Source organism: Lynx rufus, unplaced genomic scaffold (assembly GCF_022079265.1).
Source record: "Lynx rufus isolate CCGP_SWC_20201006 ecotype Redwood Valley unplaced genomic scaffold, mLynRuf1.p SCAF_1, whole genome shotgun sequence".
Taxonomy (NCBI): Eukaryota; Metazoa; Chordata; class Mammalia; order Carnivora; family Felidae; genus Lynx; species Lynx rufus.
The window spans coordinates 117,519,274-117,544,797 of record NW_025814823.1 but is presented as its reverse complement, the minus strand read 5'-3'; the positions used below and the strand labels follow the sequence as shown (position 1 = coordinate 117,544,797).

General features: G+C 51.2%; 1 protein-coding gene across 4 annotated transcripts; it reads left to right on the top strand.

Annotated features, from left to right (window-relative positions):
- The first annotated feature begins 271 nt into the window (after positions 1 to 271).
- ARAP3 (ArfGAP with RhoGAP domain, ankyrin repeat and PH domain 3) lies at positions 272 to 25,524 on the top strand. Of its 4 annotated transcripts, XM_047086117.1 has the most exons (34): positions 272 to 352; positions 970 to 1,059; positions 2,496 to 3,403; positions 3,520 to 3,581; positions 3,689 to 3,800; positions 7,629 to 7,829; positions 7,989 to 8,058; positions 8,332 to 8,452; positions 8,547 to 8,731; positions 8,821 to 8,927; positions 9,416 to 9,615; positions 9,714 to 9,799; positions 9,942 to 10,124; positions 10,282 to 10,417; positions 11,044 to 11,160; positions 11,599 to 11,746; positions 11,875 to 11,977; positions 14,024 to 14,243; positions 14,941 to 15,004; positions 15,254 to 15,417; positions 17,538 to 17,750; positions 18,032 to 18,137; positions 19,111 to 19,258; positions 19,560 to 19,628; positions 20,533 to 20,607; positions 20,706 to 20,820; positions 22,472 to 22,600; positions 22,686 to 22,819; positions 23,034 to 23,116; positions 23,213 to 23,248; positions 23,373 to 23,436; positions 23,535 to 23,672; positions 23,879 to 23,917; positions 24,487 to 25,524. In XM_047086117.1, the coding sequence occupies exons 3-34, from the start codon at positions 2,880 to 2,882 to the stop codon at positions 24,967 to 24,969; spliced, it is 4,635 nt and encodes a 1,544-aa protein (XP_046942073.1). In that variant the 5' UTR covers positions 272 to 352; positions 970 to 1,059; positions 2,496 to 2,879; the 3' UTR covers positions 24,970 to 25,524. The 4 variants fall into 4 exon arrangements, with proteins under 4 accessions (XP_046942073.1, XP_046942075.1, XP_046942074.1 ...); XM_047086119.1 differs by lacking the exons at positions 272 to 352; positions 970 to 1,059 and adding an exon at positions 1,172 to 1,254 and having other exon boundaries at positions 2,863 to 3,403; XM_047086118.1 differs by lacking the exons at positions 272 to 352; positions 970 to 1,059 and having other exon boundaries at positions 1,537 to 3,403.

The following is a 25,524-nucleotide window of genomic DNA, read 5'->3' as shown; positions in this document are numbered from 1 at the left end:
TTCTCTTTCTCAGAGAGAAGAGCTCCAGGAGGCTGAAGGTAGCAGATCCTCTCCAAGCTGGGGCAGTTGGGAGAGGTGGGGACCACTTCACACTCCCCTCACCTTCTGCTGAGGCAGGGGTCTTCCCCTAGTTACTGACAGTTCCTTTGTCTGCTGACTCACAGCCAACTTCCTCTCATACAAACAGGAAAACACAGCGAGCCAGTGGTGTCCCCCCCCCCCCAACAACACCACACATAGCTAAACACCAGCCCAACTCTGAGGGGGAAGTGCCTCAGGCTCTGGGGGACAGGCTTCAAGGCTAGGGCTCCAGGCAAGATTGGGAAAAAGGAGAGGAGCCATTTCTCCTCAGGTAACACCCCCATCACCCTACCTCCGCCCCCCACCTCACCAAAAAAAAAAAAAAAAAAAAAAAAAATGGAGTACGAGGATGAAGAGAAGGGGCTTCTCCTAAAGAAGAAAAGACTTCTTGCTGGGTCACTGAACTTGCAGGCCGCCAGGCTTATCCCCTAAAAGGCAACCCCAAGACCCGGGTTGGGGGGTATGGGAGTAGGAATGTTGCCTTGCTGACCTTCACCACTGGGAAGAAACCTAGGCCTGGCTCTTGGGGAGGAAGAAGCAGATGGGGACTCCTCTGCTAGGCATCGCACCCTATTCCCTCACGTCAAACCTCTGGGCTACTGAAGGGGTCCCCAGCTTGGAAGGCTGTGGCTATCTGTGACTTCCGGATGCCAGCCTCCCTTCACTCGCTAACTGGGTGCCAGGGTCCAGCCACGGTGCTGGGCATGCGACAGGGGCTGCCACCCTGGGGGCTTAGGGCCCACCTCTTTCCCTCCTCTTTTGGCACGATGGTGAGGGAACAGCAGAAGGGATGCAAAGCCGTGCTCCAGGCCGCTCTCCTTTTCGCTCTGGTTCTACCTCTGTCACATCTCCATTCTGGTCTTTACCCCTTTGTCCCTCTCTCTAAAGCTGTCTTGACCTCCCGCTCCTGTTCCGGTCCCTTTCTCGGCCCCTAGGAAGACAGAGTTGGCCAGGCCCCGAGATAAGCGCAGCGGTTAGGTAAGGAGCCCAAACCTTTTGAAGGCCGGCGCTTGCACAAGGAGTGGCGGGGCCCAGCGGAGGGAACCGGCCGGCGGGGCGGGGCGGGGCCGGGCCCGTCGGGGGAGGGCTGAGGGGAGGCGGGGCCCGCGCTGCGCGACCCGAGCCTCGGACGGCGCGGCGGGCACCGGGAGCGGACGGCGGCCGCGTAGTGAGGTGAGGACCCCCGCGCCCACGGGCCCCTGCTTCCCAGACTCCTCCCCGTCCCCTCCTCGAGGGCCCCGTCCGCGCCGGCGGCCCTCCCCCGCCCCCCTCCCCGCCGTGACTCGCCCCTCCCTCCGGTGGCCCGGCCTCTGCCCCCTCCCTCCTCAACCCCCTCCTTCGTCGCAGCCCGCGCTGCCCCGCGCTGCCCGGCCCGCCCCCGGCACTCCTGCCCCGCGCACCTCCGGGTTCCCAGTCCCGTGCCCTCGGGCTGGATCTGAGTCACTGGGAAACTGGGCTCTGAGTCAGGCCCTAACTAGCTTGGGTACGGGGGCCCAGCTGCGGAGAGGCAGAAAGGCCAGAACTGATGCTGGGGCGAGAGGGAGTCCTGGTCAGGACCCCATGGGGAGAAAGTGTGTGAGAACCTAACAGGCAGAGGCAGAGAGACAGAAATCTGGAGTCACATACACCTAAAGGTCTAGTTAAAATTGGAGACTCAGGCAAGGAGAGGCTTAATGACAGAGCAAAAGAAGGAGGGGAACAAAGATGGATTTAGATAGAGGCAGTGACCGATAGAGTGGGGTAGAGAAAGGGACAAGCAGAGAGAAAACTCCAGGGAGACAAAATCTGAGACAGGTCCAGAGAATACACCAGGGTCAGGGTCAGGATGGCAGAACTGGACAGAGCCTGAAAGACTTGAGCCCAAAGGCATGGGAAAGGGAAAGGGAAAGCTCAGAGGAAGAAGATTTGGAGAAAGCAGAGGTAGGGGGGTGTCATTTCACACTCTTGAGTCGCTATAGGGAGGGTGCTCACATGTGCATGCCTGTGTGTGAACATGCTTCAGGTTGGTGGAGAGTGAAGACCCTGGAGTACCCCTGGCCTCTGGGCCCTCCTCTTTCCAGCCCAATTCTCCACCCTATTCCCATTCCCCAGGCGGCCTGTTTCCACAGCCAGGACCCCACTTGCTGAAACTAGTTAGGGCTCTCTGGGCAGCCTGACCAAGGCAGACAGGATGTGGGGGCGGCCAGGGCTGGAGGGACAGGAAGGAAGTCTGAGCAGAGACAATAGGTGGAAGGGGAGGAGGAACTGGGAATGACCAGGATTAGGATGGCCGAGCTTGTACCTCAGTTCTGAAAACCAGGGGGGTGGAATCTCCACCTCTTCCCTCCTCTTGTGCCACACCTGCCCCTCTACCCACCTTAGGCCACATCATGAGGCCCCTCTTCCCACCATCCCATTCCATCCTGCCCCCGCAGGCTTCTGTCATCTTGTCCCATGCTGACTTGATTGAATGCAATAAAGCAGAGGCAGAGCTTTGATCCAGACCTAGCGTGGTCAGGACCATGGGGGCCAACACTTCCACCAATTTGTTGTGAGCCTGGGGCAAGCCTCTTCCCTTCTCTGAGCCTCAGTGTCCTCATCTGCAAATGAAGAGATTCCTCTATAATAAGAAAGCCCTTTCTGATGTTCTGGGACGGCTCTTCCTCCAGATTGCCGGCCACTGGTCATTTTTCTTTGGAGGAAGACAAGTCTGGTGCCTACCCCCTGTCCAGGCCTCAGACTTTGGGACAGGGAGGGGGAATCTCAGCCTGAGCCCTTCCTTCACCCTGCCGCTCCCCCCAGCAATGGCCTGAGCCCCCATGGCTGCCCCTCAGGACCTGGACATCGCTGTGTGGCTGGCCACGGTGCACCTGGAGCAGTATGCAGACACGTTCCGAAGGCATGGCCTGGCTACAGCGGGTGCAGCCCGGGGCCTGGGCCACGAGGAGCTGAGGCAGTTGGGTGTCAGCGCCACAGGTCACCGGAAACGCATTCTGCGCCTGCTGCAGGCAGGTGCTGCAGAGGGCTCCCTGGATTCCCAGTTGGACAGTGCCATGGAGCCATCCCCCAGCCTAGCCCCCCAAGCCCAGCCCCCCAAGCCTGTGCCTAAGCCCAGGACAGTATTTGGTGGACTCAGTGGCCCCACCACCACCCAAAGACCTGGAGTGAGCCCAACCCTCTGGAAACCAGAAGTGTCCAGGAGCCCGGAGTCCAGCCCAAGTTCCCCACCTCTCCCCACCTCCTCCTGTGAGCAGACTTCAGCCTTGAATACTGTGGAAATGATGCCAAATGCCATCTACTTTGGCCTGGACTTAAGAGGCGGGGCACAGACAGCCCAGGACATGTGAGTGGGGCTGGCTTCCTTGGGATCCAGTGCTGGGTGGGGGCAAGAAGGTGCAGGACATGAGGGTTTCTCCTCTCTCCTCTCTCCCTTAATGATCACTAGACCTTTTCCCTCAGGACCCCAGACAGCTCCCAGGCAGCTGCCCCCACCCCTGCCCTCAGGCCCACAACAGGCACAGGTAGGTGGGTTATCATGGGTTGGGGGGAGAGAGACAGGTCCCTTCAGGACCCAGACATTCCCACCTGACCTCCTCTTCCTTGTCTCTCCCATTACTCCCCCTGCCAGTACATATCATGGACCCTGGCTGCCTGTACTATGGTGTCCAGCCCGTGGGGGTCCCAGGGCCACCTGACAGAAGAGAAGGCAGAGGTGTCTGTCAGGACCGGGTTGAACACAGGTGAGTAGTCAGTAGGGTGGTGATGGAAGGAAGAGAGAAGCTTGAGGAGCAGTCTGGTGGTGGCCATGGATCCAGTTATTCATCACGTGTGTACTGAGTGTCCACTATGTGCCAGCCAGGTACTCAAGATATAGAAGGACTATGGCAGACCCAGTACTCCCCTCAAGCCTCTTGTGACTCAAGGGCAGACAGGAACTGAAACAAGTAGACAAACAGATGGATATATAATTTACAATACGGAGAAATGCTTTTCTTGCTTTCATTTAACAAATCTTTATTGAGCATCTACTGCATCCCAGATGTTGTAGGTATTTGGGATAGATCAGAAATCCTTGTCCGTGTGGGGAGTCAAATAAAAATAAGTATAATAAATAAGTTACATCATATGTTAAAAGGTATTAAATACCATGGGAAAAAAAAGAGCAGGGTAAGAAGGCTGGGATGGAGTGAGGGGAAGTGGGCTATAATTTTTCATTAAGAGTTGCCAGAGTGTTTTCAAGTGACACTTGAGCAAAATGAAGGGTGTGAGAGAGTTAATCATGACAGTGTCTGGGATAAGTGTCCCAGGCAGGGGGAGTGGCTAGAATAGAGGCTTCCAGGTAAACCCAGGAGTGGTGATAAGGCCAGTGGGGCTGGGGTATAGTGGCCAGGGCAGGAAGAGTGGGAGGAAATGATGTCAGAGAGGTAAAAAGAGTCAGATCAGGTAGGACCTTGTGGGGACTTTTGCTTTGACTCTAAGTGAAATGGGAAGCCACTGGAAGGGTTTTGAATACATTTTTAAGAATCCCTCTGGTTGCTGTGTTGGGAATGGTCAGTAGGAGCAAAAGCAGAAGTAGAGAGACCAGATGTGAGGTTATTGCAGTAATCTAGATGAGACATCTCAGACTAGGTCATGGTAGTGGAGATGGCAAGAAGTGGTTGGATATGGGTTATATTTTGAAGGCAAACTGTCATGTGAGAGACATTGACACTTGGGGTGTGAGAGAAAAGAGCAGTCAAGAATAACCTCAAAGATTTTAGTCTGAGCTGCACTGTCCAGTGTGGTAGCCACTAGCCACATGTGCTTACTGAACACATGAAATGTGGCTAGTCTGGAGTAAGATGTGCTGTAACTATAAAACTACCAAATTTGAAAGACTTAGCATGAAAAAAAAATCAGTACTGGATGAATATGACAGAAGTAGACATAAATTATCTTACTTTTTATATGGATGACATAGTAAAATGTTAATATGTTGGGTATGTGGGATTAAATAAAATATAATTAGTTTTACTTGTTTCTTTTTATTTTTTAATGTGGCTACTAGAAAATCGAAAATTACATATGTGGTTTGCACAGTGACCTCTGTTGGACAGTGCTGTTTGAGCAAATGAAAGTTCCTGGAGTTGCTCTGATCTGACATGGGGAAACTGCACAAAGCAGGGGGTGGTGGGGAGATCGGGAGCTCCATTTTGGATGTGCTGAATTTGAGGTATATATTATAAGCCCAATAAGAGATGACAAATAGACCAATGAATATACAAGTCTGGAGTTTGGGGGAGAGGTCTGAGCTGGAGATCTAAATTTGTGAGTTTACAGCATCTACATGGGTGTATATAGCTGTGAGTGAGTGTCGATAGAGCAGAGGACCAAGATCAGAGTCCTGTCATACCCCAATATCAAGAGGTTTGGGAGAAGAGGAAGAACCAGCAAAACAGACTAAAGAGAAATGAGTAGTAAAGGAGAAGGAAAACCAGAAGAGTGTGATGTCATAGGAGCCAAGTGAAGACAGGAGGAGGGGGAGGTCAACAGTTCAAATGCTGCCAGGAGGTCAAGAAAGACAAGGACTGAGAATTGGCTTCTGGAATTGGCAACATGGAGGTCACTGGGGACCTTGACAAGAGGTAAAGGTGAAAGCCAGATCAAAATGGTTTCAAGAGATAACAGAAGGAGTTGGAAGGTACAGATGACATTTTTTAATTTTTCTGCAAAGAAGAGCACAGGGTTGAGTGGTTGTTACAGTGGAAGTGGAGTTAAGAAATGTTTTTTGTAGGAGGCAGTGTTACATATGTTTATAGATGGATTGCAGGGATGTGGTAGAGAGGGAGAATTAGTTGCTGTCGGGGAGAGGAGGGGGAGACAGTCTGGAGCAACATCCTTGTGTAGGTGAGAGGATGGTGCACAGAGGAGGGACTGGTTTCAGACAGGGATGTTTATGACAGCAGCAGAAGGAATGTAAAAAATGTGTGAAATTGGGTAGATGAGGCACTGGGAGTTTGTGGGGGTTCTTATCTGATTGCTTAAGTAAGCAATTTAAGTAAGTGTTTCTCACTTAAGTAAGAAACAAATAGGGTAGAGTAATGGTTTTCAACCTTAGCTGCACTATAGTCTGGGGAACTTTTTTTTTTTTTTTTAGTTTATTGATTTTGAGAGAGAGAGAGAGAGAGAGAGAGAGAGCACACAAGTGGGGAAGGGGCAGAAAGAGAATCCCAAGCAGATTCTGCACCACCAGCACAGATCCCTATGTGGGGCTCCAACTCTCGAACCAAAACGGAGATCATGATCTGAGCCCAAGTCAGATGCTTAACGAACTGAGCTACCCAGGCAACCCAGCCTGGGGAACTTTTAGAAATAAACATTCATGAGCCCACTCCCAGATGATCAAACTTAAATGTCTAGGATGGTGGCCATATACTGGTATTTTAAGGTTTCCCAAGTGACTTTATGCTACTGAGGTTAAGGACTCCTGGAAAGTGACAGAGAATAATAGAGGACTTCCTGGGAAGATGGCATAAGCAAAGACCTAAGGGCTGAGATAAAGCAGCCCAGGGAAGCATGTTCTGGGCAGAAGGAACAGCATGTGCAAAGACTCTGAAAGAGGAAGAGAAGGTGGCTAAACTGTAGTAAGCAAAGGCAAGGGTGATATAAATGGAGGTCAGGGGATTGGGTGTGGGTCTCATTGTACAAGGTCTTACAGCCCGTGTTAAGGGATTTGGATTTATCCCAACTGCAAATGAGAAGTTATGCAGGATTTCATTGAGGGAAGGGGTGGTGGAGGATAGTGAAATGATCTCATTTGCATTAAATTTTTTTTTAATGTTTATTTTTGAGAGAGAGACAGAGACAGAGCGTGAACGGGGGAGGAGCAGAGAGAGAGGGAGACAAAGAATCTGAAACAGGCTCCAGGCTCTGAGCTGTCAGCACAGAGCCCGACGCGGGGCTCAAATTCACAAACTGTGAGATCATGACGGGAGCTGAAGTTGGACGCTTAACCAACTGAGCCAGCCATGTGGCACCCTTTTTTCTTTAAATTTTTTTTTAATGTTTATTTATTTTTGAGAGAGAGACAGACAGACAGACGGTGAGCAGGGGAGGAGCAGAGAGAGGGTCAATTGCATTTTTAAAGGAGTGCTCTGGTAGTGATGGAAAGTGAGGTCCAAGGGAGGGCAGGAGTGGAAGCAGGTGACCAGTTAGGTAATTCATATCACCCTGGTGAGAACTCATGGGAATTTGGTCCAGGGAGAGAAAGTCAAGCACTTTTTGGAGAGAGAACCAAAAAGACTTATTGATTAGATATCGGCAACTGTGGCAGAAAGCCAGCTACACAGCCTTTCCCCAACTTTTCTACCAAGTAATACTAATGGCAAAGGAGAGGGACTGAAATTTTTCCAGTAAAAAATCCAAGTGTGCTCAGGGAAAAGGCTCTATGATAATCTTTTGGGTTCCCAACATCCCCATTTCTCTGTTTGAAAAGTGATCCAGTACCTTCCAAACATTCTACGAAGTGCTGTGGGTGGGGGTGTCTAGGGACCTGGGTCTAATATATGTTCTCTCTTGCCCCACATAAGGCTCAGCAGGCAGGATCTGGAAGCACGGGAGGATGCTGGCTATGCTAGCCTTGAACTGCCTGGAGATTCTACCCTCTCACTGCCCACTCTGGACATGGAGATGAATGATGACCTCATTTCACCCTATGCCAGCTTCTCATCCACAGCAGACCGCCCCACGCCCCTGCTCAGCGGCTGGCTAGACAAGCTCTCCCCTCAGGGGTGGGGCTACTGGGGAGGGAAAGGGAGGGTAGGGAGGGAGAAGAGGGAAGAGGGAGGCTGGGTGGTGGTGGTGGGTCGGGTCCCAGGTACTCCCAGACCCTAGGAACCCTCAGGATACAGCCTCCACCACTCACTCATCTTGGCCTCTGCCTTCCCCAGAAACTACGTTTTCCAGAGGCGCTTTGTGCAGTTCAATGGCAGGAGTCTGATGTACTTTGGCAATGATAAGGTGGGGGTCTGGGAGATGCTATGTTGGGCCTAGGGAAAGAGAAAGGGAAGGGGAGGGTTGAGAAAGGCTCGGGACTGGAAGATGGGAAGCCCAGGTCGGGGGCGGGGGGCGGTCACCACACGACTGATGTCAGCATCTAAAGTAGCTAGGTGAGCAGCTGTACCCCACTGCTTGTGGAATGAATGCCGATCTCATTAAAAGTTGACGCTGGCCCCAGGGTCAGCACACATGGTTGAGTTGCTGTCCCTTTGGGTCACTGGGCTGTCTCTCCAGGATCCCTTCCCCAAGGGTGTGATCCCTCTGACTGCCATTGAGATGACCCGCAGCAGCAAGGATAACAAGTTCCAGGTCATCACTGGCCAGAGGGTGTTTGTGTTTCGCACAGAGAGCGAGGGTGAGAAGCAGGGCCCTACTGTGTCAGGGTGGGGGGCAGGGAAGCCATGTGAGCACACAGCTGCTGGCTAACCTGCTTCTCTGTCCCCCACCAGCCCAGCGGGACACATGGTGCTCCACACTGCAATCCTGCCTGAGGGAGCAGCGCCTCCTGGGCCATCCCCGGCCCCCTCAGCCACCCCGACCCCTCCGCACAGGCATGCTAGAACTTCGTGGACACAAGGCCAAGGTTTTTGCTGCTTTGAGCCCTGGAGAGCTTGCCCTGTACAAGAGTGAGCAGGTGAGAAGGGCCTGGCCGAGGCCAAGGAGCCTGGCCTAGCCCATTCTGGTGCCTCATTGAACCTGTTCCAACCCCCACAATCCCATCAGGCCTTTTCTTCCGGCATCGGGATCTGCTTCATTGAACTGCAAGGATGCAGCGTCAGGGAGACCAAGAGTCGCAGTTTTGATCTGCTCACGCCCCATCGCTGCTTCAGGTGGGGCCCAGACTGGCAGGAGGCAGGGATGGGGGAGAGACTTTTTTTTTTTTTAAGTTTATTATTTATTTTGAGAGAGAGAGAGAAAGGGTGGGGGGGGGAGGGAGAGAAAGTGTGAGTGGGGGGAGGGGCAGAGAGAGAGAGAGAGAGAGAGAGAGAGAGAATCCCAAGCAGGCTCTGCACTCTTGAACCCACAAACAGGGAGGTCATGACCTGAGCAAAGACAGACACTTAACAGACTGAGCCACCCAGGCACCCCTGGGGGAGAGACTTTTGAAGGAGACCCAGGGCAGGTAGAGGACTGGAGGCCTCTTCAGTAGGATGTCAGTGGGTGTGCACTGATGGAATTCCAGTGATCAGGGTCAAGGTCTCAGGAGGTTCTGGGCTGGCCCAGAAGTGGCCTGCAGGGCTTCCTGCAGGAATGGCTAGTGAGATGGGACAGGTAGGAGGGGGTATCCATGCCCACAGACTGGCTGTCCACCCCTCAGCTTCACAGCCGAGTCTGGGGGTGCTCGGCAGAGCTGGGCGGCCGCTCTGCAGGAAGCAGTAACCGAGACCCTGTCTGACTACGAGGTGGCTGAGAAAATCTGGTCCAATCGGGCAAACCGGCACTGTGCGGACTGTGGCGCCTCCCGCCCAGACTGGGCTGCTGTCAACCTGGGGGTGGTCATCTGCAAGCAGTGTGCAGGTGAGGGCTGGGGCCTTTAGCTAAAACAGGGAGAGGGAGCGGGGGCTGAGGCTGGAGGTTCTGGGTATCTATGCCACATACCCTTCATACCCTAACAGGTCAGCACCGGGCCCTGGGTTCTGGGATCTCCAAAGTACAGAGCCTGAAGCTGGACACAAGTGTGTGGAGTAATGAGATAGTACAGGTGAGGAGTCTGAAGAGGGAAAAAGTGGGGAAGATGGAAGAAAAGCATCCATAAAAGGCTGTGGGCCCAGCTTGAGGGCAGGATTGAAATGTCTGACGACTCAAGTTCCTGTCAGTTGCCTCTGCCCTTTGTCATCCTACAGTTGTTCATTGTCCTGGGAAATGATCGTGCCAACCGCTTCTGGGCAGGGGCATTACCCCCAGGTGAGGGGCTGCATCCAGATACAAGCCCTGGCCCCCGGGGAGAGTTCATTTCCCGGAAGTACCGACTGGGTCTCTTCCGGAAGCCCCACCCTCAGTATCTAGATCATGGCCAGCTTCTCCAGGTAGGAGGGACAGGTTGGGGCTGATGGAGGAGGGCAGTCTCTGAGTTGAAATGCCTAGACTTGGCGTGGGGTTGGGGCTGTTTCTGATGACTGGAGGACTGTCCCCACACTGTCAGGTTGGGTCTTGGGGCTGACAGAGGCCCTTCCCCTTCTGTAGGCACTGTGTGCAGCTGTGACAGGACCCAACCTGCTGAAGAACATGACCCAGCTCCTCTGTGTTGAGGCCTCTGAGGGCGAGGAGTCCTGGTCCCCCTCAGCACCTGATGGCAGCTTCTCTGGTCTCCTGCTCCCAGGTAATCCCCAGAAGGACCTCCTTTCTCATCCCCTAAGAATTCTCAACCCTGACCCGTGCCTTGATTGTTCCAGGGAGCCCCATGTACCCTTTTACTCATCCCATCACAATGGCCCCGTTTGGGTAGTTTCCCAACCTTCTAGATCCTCTGGGTCCTATATCCTGAAGTCATGAAATGATCAATGGCAGCCACTGCCTGGAATGGATCTGGATGTTTGAGGTGTTAGTGCTGGTGAACCCCTGACAGGGTCAACCCATAAAGGAGATCTCATCTCCCTGGGGAAGTCTGATCAAAGAAACGCTCATCTAATGATGCTTCTCTCCAGGGGTCAGGCCAGAGGGGCTGTGACACTTATAGGATGGCCCATGCTTAGAGGTTTCCACCCTGGGCTGACTGGGTGAATGGATGGCTGGTTGGGAGAGGCAGTGGGCAAGGGCTGGTGTCTTGCTTCCTACTACCATCTTTACTAATCTGGGTAGTAAGGGGTCCAGCCCCACTGGGCTCGACTTGGCCATGCTGCCAGTGGAGTTGGGTCCCACTGTCTTCCTCAGTCTGATCCTTTTCCTGATGACTCAGGCCATCCCATTGCACTGCACTGAACTGACAACTTCTCCTTCCCCTTGCAGACCCTTCCCCTGGCGTGTACAATGAGGTGGTGGTACCTGCCACTTACAGCAGCTTCCTGTACTGTGGTCCCATCAGCAACAAAGCTGGACCCCCACCTCCTCGCAGGGGCCGGGATGGTGAGAGGCGAGCCGAGGGTGGGGGGAGATGGGGCAGAAACTGGGATGAGCAAGGTGTACCGCAGAGGGGCGGGAAGGGCAAGTAGGGCCACACCCTGGAGTGGACTAGGTGCTGGGAGTAAGAGAGGGACCATGCCTGGTGGCAGCACTGGGTGATAGATGAGAGCGTGTGCTGTGAAGTCAGACTGCCTGGGCCAAATCCCAGCTCTACTACTTCCTACTAATATGACTTGGGCAAACTACTCAAACTCTGGGCCTCAGTTTCCCTACCTGCAAAGAGGACTGAAGATGATACCCACCTCATAGTGTTGTTGTAAAGATTACGTGAGATCAGACACAGGCAGAGGGTTTGGCATAGAAAGAATAAATATGGGAAATGGGAATTATGACGGTAGGGACAGACATCTTCTGCCTGCTGACCATCAGCCTCCCCCTTAGCTCCCCCCCGAATGTGGTGCGTGCTGAGAGCAGCTCTGGAAATGTTTGTGTCAGAAAGCAGCCCTGAACCCCTCAGCCTCATCCAGCCCCAAGATGTTGTATGTCTGGGTGTGAGTCCCCCACCCACTGACCCAAGTGACCTTGACAGGTAACCACACCCCTTGACAGGTAACCACACCCCATGCTCCCTGCACTCCCCCTTTTGCCCTTTGTGATCCTGAGCCTGCCAGCCCCTCTTGGTCCCCATTCTCCTCTTTAACCTCACTTTCTTTCTAGATTCCCCTTTTCCTTTGAGCTCATCCTCACTGGGGGGAGGATCCAGCATTTTGGCACAGATGGAGCTGACAGTCTGGAGGCCTGGACCAGTGCTGTGGGCAAGGTGAGCCAGCCGAGACCTCCTCCCTAACAGCCCATGGTTTCCCTGTCCCCAGCTGTCCCCATCCTGCCCTCTCCTGTTCCTACAGCCACCCCTACCACATCCACCTTCATTAACAGCTGTGCTAGGACCAGTGTTAGGCACTGCCCATTCAATAGCTCATTTAACTTTCACAACAACCCTGAGAGGAAAGGATTATCAGTATTTCACATACAGGGAAACAGAGTTACACAGGTTATGAAGTCACTTGATCAAGGTCACAGAGCTAGGAGGCAGCAGAGCCCAGGATTGAAAACAGGCCTTTGTCTCCAAAGCTCATGGCTTGAACCTCATTGCGCAGGCCTTCTTCCCAAGGAAAGGCTGCCTCTAACTCCCACTTCCCCCTTCCCCAAGTTCTCCCAGTGCACAGGTGAGGCTGCCTTTATGAGACCCAGCGTCTCCATTCCCAGGCAAGCTGGTCTCTCTGTCCTGCACCCAATTAAAAGTTCGGGCCCTAGGGGTTCGTGGGTGGCTCAGTCAGTTGAGCATTGACTTTGGCTTGGGTCATGATCTGTCTCCATTCATGAGTTTGAGCCTCACATTGAGCTCGCTGCTGTCAGTGCAGAGCCCCTTTTGGACCCTCTGTCTCCCTCTCTCTGCCCCTCCCCAACTTGCGCTCTTTCAAAAATAAATGAATATTAAAAAAAAAAGTTCGGGCCCTAAAGTCAGATATCCTGGGATCTGAGTCCTCCAACTCTCAGCCTTGTGAGCTTTTCCATACAGATAGAGTGGGTCTAAAAGATGCTCCCCTTGGCATTGAGGATTAAGTGACATGTGAGACCTGTGCTGCTTGGCACACAGCAGGCCCTCCATCTGTGGGTGTTGAAATAGTAATGGTGATGATGATGCCCATTGCTCCAATTGCTCCCGTCCTTAACCGTTTTTTCCCTCAGTCCTGCTCCACCTTCAGCTTCTTATCACCCTGGTGCCCTCCTGACAACCCCTCAGAATAGTCGTGTGCCCTAGCAAGCATGCCCTTCCTCCTTAACCCCTGATGGCTGCCCTCCTCTGCCAGACTTATGAGCTGCTACTCTGCGGGGGTGGTTAGTGACTTCCCATTACCAAAGTCCAAGGGCCTCCTTCTGGCCTCACCAGGTCGGCCCTGCAGGATGTGACACTCCTCTGTGGGAAATGCTCAAACATTCATCGGAATGTCACAGAGTGATTTTATGTGTAGGATCTACTTTTTATTTTTTTTTTTTAATTTTTTTTTTCAACGTTTATTTATTTTTGGGACAGAGAGAGACAGAGCATGAACGGGGGAGGGGCAGAGAGAGAGGGAGACACAGAATCGGAAACAGGCTCCAGGCTCTGAGCCATCAGCCCAGAGCCTGACGCGGGGCTCGAACTCATGGACCGCGAGATCGTGACCTGGCTGAAGTCGGACACTTAACTGACTGCGCCACCCAGGCGCCCCTAGAATCTACTTTTTAAAAGGGAGGGCTTATATTGTGTATTTCTTTTTTCAGTTTACTTTTGTAGTAGTTCATTTTTATTGTTTTTTACAAAAGTACTATTAGTAACAGATTGGAATTTTGAACAAAAAAAAAAAGAAAAGAACTCCTTGTTTCATCACCACAGGTAGCTGGAGAAGCACCATTTTGCAGACCATCTCCAACATTTATTTCTTCACGAATCCTCCCCTGACCCCTTAGGGTGGTGGGATTTCCCAGGGCATCGTGACTCTTCTGTTAGAGCATTTTGGCTGCCCATTCTTTCTTACCCTTACATCCCTTACCCTTACATTTAAGGGCATAAGGCTGCCACACAGAATATCTTCTCTGTGTTGGCTGGAGCAAATTAAATTGAACTGAATTTCTTTCCTGTCTTTCTCCATCCATGTCCTGTGTTCTTGTGTCTTTCTTTTGTTCTCTCCCCATCGCTTTTCATTCCGGTCTTTCTTCTGCTCTCTCTTCGTGTCTTTCCCTATCCTTCTCACTCTTATTTCTCTCCACCTGTTATCTCTTTCCCCATCCTCCTTGTTCCCCATGTCTTCCTCTTGACTCACAGTGGTTCTCCCCGCTGAGCTGTCACCAGCTGCTGGGCCCTGGGCTGCTGCGGCTGGGCCGCCTGTGGCTACGCTCTCCCACCCATTCAGCCCTGGCCCCTGGCCTCTGGCTGTCAGGGTTTGGACTTCTTCGTGGTGACCACCTCTTCCTGTGTCCAGCACCGGGCCCTGGCTCTCCAGCCCCTGAGGACATGGTGCATCTGCGGCGGCTACAGGAAATCAGTGAGCAGGGGCGGGGACAGGGATGAAAGGTAGCCATGGGGTAAGGGACAGTGGACCTTCATCTATTTGGGGATCCCTAGGGGAAACAGCAGAACATAGTGTATTCAGGCACAAGCTTTGGAGTCAGACTGCCCAGATACAGACCTCCACCTCTGTCACTTTCTAGCTGTGTGATCTTGGACAGGTTGCTTAACCTTTCTGTGCCTTAGTTTCCTCCTCTTTACAGTGGGCACAATGAAACAGTTGTAGTTTCAAATAAGGCAATGCATGTAAAACACTTATCACAGAGCCTGGTAGGACCTATCTTATAGGTGTTTAATAAATGTTACATGTTATAAATGTTACTGTTACTGTTATTTGGAGTCATTTGCTGGTTGGAGACTGGGAGAAGGGACTGGGTATTCTCACTTCCTCAAAGAGAACAGTATGGGATAATATCAGAGGGCTTTGGAGACAAGAGACCTGAGTTCCAGCTCAGCTTTGCCATTTTATAACAAGTAATGAGACAAGCAGCTTAACCTCTCTGAGCATTAATGTGTCACCTGTAAAATGGGGATAATAGTATGTAACTTACAGGATTTAATACAGCATTGTTTGTAGGGTTCCTAGTCTGGCACCTACATACCTTAAATACTTAGTAAATATTAGTCACTATGATGAAGACAGTCATGATACTGTCTCATGGTTCTCCTCCCAGGTGTGGTTTCAGCAGCTGACACCCCAGACAAGAAGGAGCATTTGGTCCTGGTGGAAACAGGAAGGTAAGTGTTGCCCTTATCCTTGACCCTGGATCCCTCTTTCCTGAGCCCGCCCCACTCCGCCCTCCACCCTGGTCTGCTGGACCACTACCCAGTTCCTCAAATTCCATTGCCTAGTTCAGGGGCTCTGTCTGGGTTGAATTTTGCTGCCCCCTGCTGGTGGCTCTTGGAAGGCTGGGCCTTGTAATCATGGGCCTCTTAGTTTAAAGGACCCTCAGGAGCTGGCTCTGACTCAGGCCTCTTGGGTCTCAGGACCCTGTATCTGCAGGGGGAGGGCCGGCTGGATTTCTCAGCATGGACCACGGCCATTGAGGGGGCCGCTGGCGGGGGCGGCACAGGGCTGCAAGAGCAGCAGATGAGCCGGGGTGACATCCCCATCATCGTGGATGCCTGCATCAGTTTTGTCACCCAGCATGGTGAGTGGGTACTGGCCAATACTGAGCCAGTAGGGGATGGGGGACATAGGAACAGCCAGAAGTTGTGATCTGCCTACAGAAGCTTTGCCTCCAGAGATTGCAGCCTAACAACAACCTGCTGTATGATCCTTGGCAAGCTTCTTTACCTTTCTGAGCCTCAGTTCCCCCATTGGTAGAATGGGGCTACTAACAGTCCTCGTTTTCTAGGATAGTTGTGATAGTAAGAGAACATATGTAAAGCATTTAGCACAGCATCTGGCAGGTAGTAAGTGTTCCAAGGTAGCTGTTAGTGGGCCGTGGGCGTGGAAGGGGAGCAGAGCAGCACTGAAATGTGACTGGAGATGGAGAGCCATAAAGAACAAAGAGGGGGCAGCTGTAAGGCAAGAGCCAAGCTGTGCAGCAAAATCCCTGAAGGTCTGAGCAGATTTATTCTGTGTGGGAGTTTTTCCAGGCATAAAGGCTCAGCTGTGTGAGTGGCTCCCAGAATTCTCTGTGACTTTTTGGCCTCTGCTTTATTCTCCAGCCCAAGGAGGCACCAAGTAGAATCTAGCTCCTTGACGAACCCCCTTTAGAAGGCAGGACTCTTTTTAATTTTTTTTAACGTTTATTTATTTTTGACGAGAGAGACAGAACATGAGTGGGGGAGGGGCAGAGATGGAGAGAGACAGAATCTGAAGCAGGCTCCAGGCTCTGAGCTGTCAGCACAGAGCCCAGTTTGGGCTCGAACCCATGAACCATGAGATCATGACCTGAGGCAAGGTCGGACACTTAACTGACTGAGCCACCCAGGTGCCCCTAGAAGGCAGGACTCTTGAGAAGGAAACTTCATGGAAAACTAAGGAAGGCAATAAAGGGGGGAAAGGCACATCCATTAACTACAAATAGTTGTGCTTACAACATTGACAGTGGATAGTGAGTGGCTAATGACATTCTCCACACTTTGGTAGTAGCCTCATGCACTGACTTTGCCTGCTCACTAGATCCCATCCTGTTCTCAGTCTTCCTCATGTTCAAAGGAGGGATTAAGTCAGCAGTCCAGTGAAAGCCCTGGAGAAAGAGCATGGGTGCCCATACCCACTCCTCCACAGTTCCTGGACTGCCGCTCTTCATTCAGCAGATGTTTACTGAGCTGCTCCCATTTGCCAGACACTGGACATATAGTGGTGAAAAGGGAAAGTTCTATGATGCTCAGAGACTAGTGGGAGAACTGGGTAATAAGTAAGAAAAATACAGTCAGTTCTCATTATTCATGGTAGTTTTGTTCTATGAAGTTATTGCAAACATTGAATGAATGAATACTAAATTGTTGCCCCAGTGGAAATACAGGGTTGGGATCCTGGGAAGCTCTGGTGACATTCTCATCAACTGATCCATCAATATGTAACTTTAAGTGTGTTTCTGTTTAAAGATACTTGCTTTAATATGTATTTGTGATCTGTTAACTTTGAATTCACAGCCAGCAGCACTGTAACTCATGCATAAGGAAAGCTTATCTGACACACATATTTTCTCCATAAGGCACATCACAGCCTTCTTGTACTTAGGAACACTAGACAGCACTTTAGCACTTCACTTGGGGGCCATTTCAAATAGTGAAACTACCCAAAGAAAAAAAGCACAAGAATGAAAAAATGTGGTTCTATATATACCATGAAGACTACACTTGTTTACCATATGAGAGCTTAGCTGGGAATGTGTCCAATAGGCAACTCAAATTCATCTCTGCTCTGCGCATGTTCACAAATGACTGGGAAAGTGCCACAAGTACTGGTTTGGGAGTTTCAAATAAATTTTAGCAAGTAGATAAATTCACAATATTGAATCTGAATAGTGAGGATTGACTGTAATATGATTTGAAAGTGCTATTTCAAAACCAAAATAGTGAGTGATGGGGACTCTGTGTAATATCATGGTTAGGGAAGGACCTTCTGAGCAGGAGTACTTGAGCAGGGTCTTGAGAGTCAAGACCATGGAGGCAGACTTCCTCCTCTCTGGCCCATTTACCCCAATAGCCCTACAGCATGTCAGGGGGGGTGGTGGGGGTAGGTCACAGATACTGGATACCAGGTGGGTGGGTGGGTCTTTGGGCAGTGGTGAGCAGAGATGCTGGCTGTTCTCAGGGCTCCAGCTGGAGGGCATATACCGGAAAGGGGGTGCCCGCGCCCGTAGCCTTCGGCTCCTTGCTGAGTTCCGGCGGGATGCCCGGTCAGTGAAGCTCCGGCCAGGGGAGCACTTCGTGGAGGATGTCACCGATACGCTCAAACGCTTCTTTCGAGAGCTCGATGACCCTGTGACCTGTGCACGGTTGTTGCCCCGCTGGAGGGAGGCTGCTGGTACTCCCAAGGTCCCTAAAAACTCTTCACAGATAGCCAAGGGACAACCAGGAACTCCACCCCCCCACACACACACACCCTTGAATCCCTGAGGCTGTTTTGTGGGATTGGGCAGCCATCCTCCCCAGTACTTCCTCCCCACCCCTCAGGATCACTCAAGGACTCAGCTTAGGTCAAGGTGGGAAGGGGGCAGAGGCACATCCACCCTAGGTTTGTTTCTTCAAAAATCCCTCCACGCTCCCTTCCCAGATCATCTCCACCCCTTCCCCTTTCCATCCCAGAGTTACCACAGAAGAATCAGCGCCTGGAGAAGTACAAAGAAGTGATTGGCTGCCTGCCACAGGTTAACCGCCGCACGCTGGCTACCCTCATTGGGCATCTCTATCGGTCAGTATGGCCAGGACCCCCGCAGGCTCCTAACTGACCCTTTATCAGCTCTACCTGCCCCCCACATTCATTCATTCATTCATCCTGTAAACAATTGCTAAGTGAAAGCGTCAGAGCACAAAGGTTCAGAGTGTGGACTTTGAGGTCAGGCAGACCTAAGCTTTACTCTAGTTTTCCACCATTCTAGTGTGTCACCTTGGGTGTTATTTGTACTCTCTGAGCCTCAGTTTCCTCGTTTGTAAAAGGAAGATGGTGTAACGAATAGTATCCACCTCCTAGGTCATGAGAGTTGAAGGAAATAATCCTTCCAAAATCCTAACTATAGCACCTGGCATGTATGTAGTAAGAATTCAAAAACGGTAAGCAATCAATATTATTTTGCTTTATTATTCTATGACAGACAAAGGGTTAGATGTAGGAGACACAAAGAAGAGTAAGTTGCAGATCTATCTTGACCAGTCTCTTGGGGAGACAGGACTTTAAACGATTCTAAGGTGAACAATGGCTGTATTGTACTGATTACTCTATATCACAGGGATGGGCCAACTATGGCCCATGGGCCGAATCCAACCTGTTGCCTGTATTTCTAGATGAAGTTTTGTCCATGAAGTGTAAAGCCACACCCATTCACTTTTATATTGTCTATAACTCTTCTCATACTACAACAGTAGAACTGAGGAATTGCAACAGGGAACATATGGCCTGCAAGCCTAAAATATTTACTGTCTGTCCCTTTACATAAAAGTGTGCTGCCTCTTACAATATTTATAATCACCCATTCCTTATCTGTCTCTCCCCTAGACTGGGAGCTCCTTGAGGCCACTATTGTGTCTTACAGCTGTATCCCAAATGCTTAGCCCAGGGCCTGGCATACTGTAGGAACTCAATAAGTATTTGCTGAATGAATGGATGCATTGACCAACAGGTGAGCACAAGCTGCATCCCTTGTGACCTGTGTCACGCCCTTCTGCAGGGTGCAAAAGTGTGCTGCTATAAACCAAATGTGCACGCGGAACCTGGCCCTGCTGTTTGCACCTAGTGTGTTCCAGACAGATGGGCGGGGGGAACATGAGGTGCGGGTGCTGCAGGAACTCATCGATGGCTACATCTCTGTCTTTAATGTAAGCTCTCTCAACCCCTGACTATAGTCCCTCTTCCTGGATTCTAGATCTTGCTCTCCCCAACAGGACCCCAGCCCAGACCTCTGAAAGCCCTCTGCATCGGGAATCACCTTCCAGAGCCCTGGGCCCCTCTATCCCATAACGTCACTCCAAATGCCCATGCCCCATTAGTTCTTAGCTCTTCTGGCCTCTAATGCTCTCATATAGACCCTCTGGTCTTGTACATCTCTCCCTTCTTCCCTCATTTCCTAGCACCACCCCCCACCTCCACAATACACACTTCTTTTTGACTCTTCCACAGATTGACTCTGACCAGGTAGCTCAGATTGACTTGGAAGTCAGTCTTATCACCACCTGGAAGGATGTACAGGTAACTTGTCCTGACCTTAGACTCCTGAGTGGGCCAGGAGGGGATATCAAGACAGGAGGTTGGCCTTCTGCTGCTGGACATTGGCCATCAGCTTTCAGAGAAAGGGGGAAACCAAGGAGGGGAGTGCTTTGGGGAGAGGGGTTTGGTTTAGGATTTACTCCACTTATTCCACCATGAGGATTCTTCATTACACAATGGTGGCGAGTACTTCAGTTCTGCATGTAAAAAAAAGATCCAAGGAAGAGTTAGCTAAGTTAGACCAAGTGCTGAGAATAATAGTAATAAATAGGATAACAAACAGCAGAGGACTTATATTCTAAACCCTATGATCTCACTTTAACATCACACAACTCCATGAGGTGTACAGTCCTATTTTTTCAAATAAAGAAACAGAGCGGGGCACCTGGGTGGCTCAGTTGGTTGAGCATCTGACTCAGTTTCAGCTCAGGTCATGAGCTGGCTGTTAGTGAGTTTCAGCCCCGCGTTGAGCTCTGCATTGATGGCGCAGAGCCTGCTTGGGATTCTTTCTCTCTCTGCCCCTCCCCTGCTCTGTCTCTCTCTCAAAATAAATAGACATTAAAAAAATAGTTATAAAAAAGAAGGCCTTGAGGGTCACTTATTCAAAGTCAAACTGTAGCGAGTGCCAGAGATGTAACCCAGAGAGTCTGACTCTAAACTTGTCTTTCCATACGTTGTACTGCCTTGGGAAATACCCATGCAGCCTGAAGATGTGGTTCTGCCACTCCTGGGGTTCTCCCTTATAAGGGCCTGAGCCACATTGGGGATAAGGGGTAGGAGGAGACTTTTGTGGGGGGAAGTGCTTATGAGGCAACATAAGGAGTCCTCTGACCTTGATATTTTGGATTCTCTTGTGTCCTCCTGAATACTTTACCCGTCCCCTCAGCTGTCCCAGGCTGGAGACCTCATCATGGAGGTTTATATAGAACAGCAGCTCCCAGACAACTGTGTTACCCTGAAGGTCAGTCCTAAGGGGACAGGTGGGGAGATGGGAGGATTGGGGGAAGCAGGGTCAGTGAACTGACCAGCATGGGTCCCCTGCTCTTGCCATGACCCCAGGTGTCTCCGACACTGACTGCTGAGGAGCTGACTAACCAGGTATTGGAGATGCGGGGGACAGATGCTGGGATGGACTTATGGGTGACGTTTGAAATTCGTGAGCACGGGGAACTTGGTGAGCATGACCATGTGTGTGTGGATGCACATGTGATGGGGGGAGATCAAAGTCACCAGTGCCTTCTTTTACCAAATATAGTGGACACTGTCCTCGTGCATGTGAGGGGACATTCTACACTGCTGACCCCTCCCTCTTTCTCAATACTCTCTTCTCTCTTGGCTTTTGTGGACCCCACAAACCCTAGGTTTCCCTTCTGCATCAAAGAAGGCTTTTCTTCCTCCTTTGCCTAGATTCCAAATGTTGGAGGAACCCAGTATTCAACCTGGACCCTTTTCCTTTCTCTATCTACATTCTTCCTTGGATGCCTCATCCATTCCAGTGGCTTTAAGTGCCATTAAAAAGCTGACACCCAAATTTTTATTTCTGGCCCAGATCTTTCCTCTGAGCTCCAGACTCACATATTCAACTGTCTACTGCACACCTCCACTTGTACGTCTCATAAGCATCTCTAATTTAAAACGTGCAAGACTCAACTCAGTTTCCAGACCCCTTCACCTAACAAAAAGCCCCAGCTATTTCCCAGTTTTCCTTAACTCAGTTATCAAGGCTGGGAGTCTTCCCTTTCCTTCAACTTCACACCTAACCCAACCACCTAGTCTTGTTGATTCTATTACAATCTGTCACTTCTCTCCATCTCCACCATTACCACCACCCAAGATGAAGTCACTGCTATCTTTCTTCTCCCAACATTAACCACTAAAATGTAAAGCCCCAGAAAGGGAATAGCTGGCTAGTGTTCCTTTCTTGCCTCCCGATGATCCATTTTCCAGCAGTCAACACGCATTGCAAGCATAAATCACGTCATGCCATTACCTTCCGATGGCTTTCCACTGGACTTAAAATAAAATTCAAATTCCTTATTATGGCCCACAATCCCTGAGCGTCTGGACCTTGCTTATTTCTTGGACTTCATCTCACATAACTCATTCTCTGGGCTTCAGCCATGCTAGCTGTTCTTCAAACACATCTTTCTTGACTCAGGGCCTTTATTCCTGCATTTTATCATGCCTGCAATTTTCTTCCCCTGATCTTAGCATGGCTTGTTCTTCCCACCCCTTCTGGCCTCAGTCTCATCCTCAAATGCCCCCTTTTTGAAAGGCCTTGCCAGTTAAGTGTCTGACGTCAGCTCAAGTCATGATCTCATGGTTCATGAGTTCGAGCCCCTCGTCGGGCTCTGTGCTGACAGCTTGGAGCCTGGAACCTGCTTCAGATTCTGTGTCTCCCTCTCTGCCCCTACCCCACTCATGCTCTGTCTCTATGTGTCTCTGAAAAAAAATAAGTAAATGTTAAAAAACATTTAAAAATTTGAATGGCCTTTCCTGGGCATTACCCTGTCCCAGTGGCTGCCCTCCTCTCTCTCAGCTTCTTATTGTTTCTTTCAAAGCACTAATTGTCTGCAGTTCTTTGGTTGACTTAAGGCAGACTTAAGGTCTGCTCCCTCACTGTGCTGTGGGCTTTGTGTTTCGTGCTCATCACTGTATCCCCAGGGCTAGCACAGTGCCTGGCACAGAGTCAGTGCTAAAATAAATACCTGTGGCTGGGTGGCGGATTGGATAAATGAATGTGACTCGTGGGAAAGGAGTTGGGGGCTCCAGGCTGTGGACGGATATTCTGGTTGATTTTCACTCCCACTTTACCCCTTCCTTAGAGCGGCCCCTGCACCCCAAGGAAAGGGTCCTAGAGCAGGCCCTTCAATGGTGCCAGCTCCCAGAGCCCTGCTCAGCGTCCTTGCTCTTGAGAAAAGTCTCCCTGGCCCAGGCCGGCTGCCTCTTCACAGGTGAACCTCCCTCTTCAGTCCAGCATCCCCATCCCCAGGCCTCTCCCCCAGGACCTTCCACCCAGCATTGCCCGTTTGTGCCCAGGTATCCGCCGCGAGAGCCCAAGGGTGGGTCTGTTGCGATGTAGGGAGGAGCCACCCCGCTTACTGGGAAACCGCTTCCAGGAGAGGTTCTTTCTGCTGCGTGGTCGCTGCTTGCTTCTGCTCAAGGAAAAGAAGGTGAGGGAGGCTGGCAGCCCTGTGGGAGGAGCTGTGACTACATCAAGCCTCTCACTCCACAAATCATGTGCTTATCAATCTCATTGCTGCCCTGGTCCTTTGACCTCTGTGACCCTGTGATTGCATAACCCCAGTGTTTCCATGACTTCTTGACCCAAATGACTGTGATCCTTCTCTCACCTTTTGACCTCACTGATTGCCCTCTTGTTCTCAGAGCTCTAAACCAGAACGAGAGTGGCCTTTGGAAGGTTCCAAGGTCTACCTGGGCATCCGAAAGAAGTTAAAGCCTCCAACACCGTGAGTGTCCTTCCCCAGCCCACATTTCTAGGGCCTTCCTGCCATCACCTTTCTGGCCTTTCTAATCACTCGTCTCTGTTCTCCTTTGCCTCCTAGGTGGGGCTTCACATTGATACTGGAGAAGATGCACCTGTGAGTACCTCCCAGCCTGGCTCTTCTCTAGCCTAGCCCTGCACCCTGTCCAACCCCTCCCTATCCTCCATCCCTAGAGCTACAATCCCTCCTCTCCAGCTCATTTCCCTCTGATCACCCCCAGCTACCTGTCCTGCAGTGATGAGGATGAGATGTGGGATTGGACCACCAGCATCCTCAAAGCCCAGGTGAGGGGAAGGAGAAAGCTGAGGGCTAGGTCGGAGGTCCCAGCTCTAGTCTTCAGTACCACCCATACCCATTGTGCCAATTCTTCAATTCCCTCCAGCATGATGACCAGCAGCCAGTGGTCTTACGACGCCATTCCTCCTCTGACCTCGCCCGTCAGAAGTTTGGCACTATGCCTTTGCTGCCCATCAGAGGGGATGACAGTGGGGCCACCCTCCTCTCTGCAAATCAGACCTTGGTGAGGTCCCCCAGCCTGCTCCAGTGCCCTCCTGATCCCTGCCTGTGTCCTTGCCACACTGCAGGAGGGGAGTGGTGTGCCTGTCATCCTAGTGCCCCCCCTCTGCCTTCTTTGTGTCCCCACTCCCCACCCTTGCCTCCTGTTGCCAGGCCTCACTGTGTCTCTGTGTCTCTCCCTCTCCTCACCCCCATCCCACCTGTGCCCAGCGGCGACTTCACAACCGGAGGACCCTGTCCATGTTCTTTGTGAGTACTGTGCCTGTCTCAGCTGTGTGCCCATCAGCTGTGTGTTCCTCTGTGCTGCCTGAACCGGTGTACCCTCTCTATTTGTTCTGATGCAGGCCATCAGTGTGTGTGTGTGTGTGTGTGTGTGTGTGTGTGTGTGTATGAGAGAGAGAGAGACAGACAAACAGGCAAACAGAGAGACAGAGAAGGAGATGGACAGTGTATAGTGAGGGACCAGAAGGAATCAGAAAAATAAAGGACGGTAGGATGTGACAAGGAAAAGGGAAGTGGTCATAAGATCTGAGAAAGAGAAGGAAAGTGGTTAAGTGAATGCATATTAGAGTTAGACCTGGGCTGAAGCCCTAGTTCTTCCATTTACTCACTGTGTGATCTTGGGCAACTTACTTAATCCCTCTGTGCCTCAGTTCACTCACCTGCAGTGTAACCCATTGTACAGAGTTATTTTGGTATCATACATGCAAAGTATTTTGGAGCATCTGGCCCAGAAGAAGAGCTCAATAAATGTTAGTGATTAATAATGTAGTAACTCTAACTCCATGCCTGCTTCATGCCACCTCATTCCCATCCAGCCAATGAAGTCAACCCAGGGGTCTGTGGAGGAGCAAGAGGAACTGGAGGAGCCTGTCTATGAGGAGCCAGTGTATGAGGAAGTGGGAGCCTTCCCTGAACTGACCAAGGACACCTCTACCTCCTTCTCCACCATGAGAGATCAGACAGCCAACCCTGAGACGCCCCTCACCAGCCAGAGGTCCTTTGATCAACCCTTTTTCCCCAAGGCAGGTGCCCCAGGCCCAGAGGAAAGGCCACCAGAGCTCCCTCCAGGCCCCCCTTCAAAGAGCAGCTCCCAGGCACGTGGGTCCCTGGAGGAACAGCTGCTCCAAGAGCTTAACAGCCTCATCCTGAGGAAGGGAGAAACCACCATAGGCCTAGGCAGCCCCTCCCAGCCTTCCAGCCCTCAGTCCCCGAGCCCCAATGGCCTTGTGACACAGACACCTGGCTTCCCCACCCAACCTTCCTCTTCTAGTTCACCCTCCAGCCAGCCCCTCACATGACCCTAAGACCAGAAGTCTGAAGGGGTAGGTAACCAGAAGACCCAAGTTCTCACCATGGCAGACACTGCTGGGAGCCTCCTCTGCTCTGGATGGAAAGACTCCAAAATCCAGTGTGGTGCTATGGAAAGACCACAGGACTCAGGGCTCTGGACTCTCCTGCCCAGAGAGGGTCAGAATGTGGCCCTCACTGAACCTCCACTCATTATATGTACCATGATGTCACTGAAATAAGGAGAACAGTGAACATCAAACTGTTTCTTAGAGCAGTAAGCCCCACATATTTTTCCTCATCAAGGACAACTCCTTATATATTTGATATGTAGGTGTCCTGTGAGACATTTTGGGTTTGAAAAGAATGGTTTTACTGCATTAAATAAAAAAAAGGATTTGGAAGCCAGAGAGCTGAATGATTTCCAAGTCTATTCTACCCCACCTCCTACATTTGGGAACTACATTGAAGACCTAGAGTCGGGAGATTGATTGGGGTTGAGAGTTGGGGTAAAGAGGAGCCAAAAAAGATGTGTCATTGTTAATAAACCTTGGAACCAAAGGCTA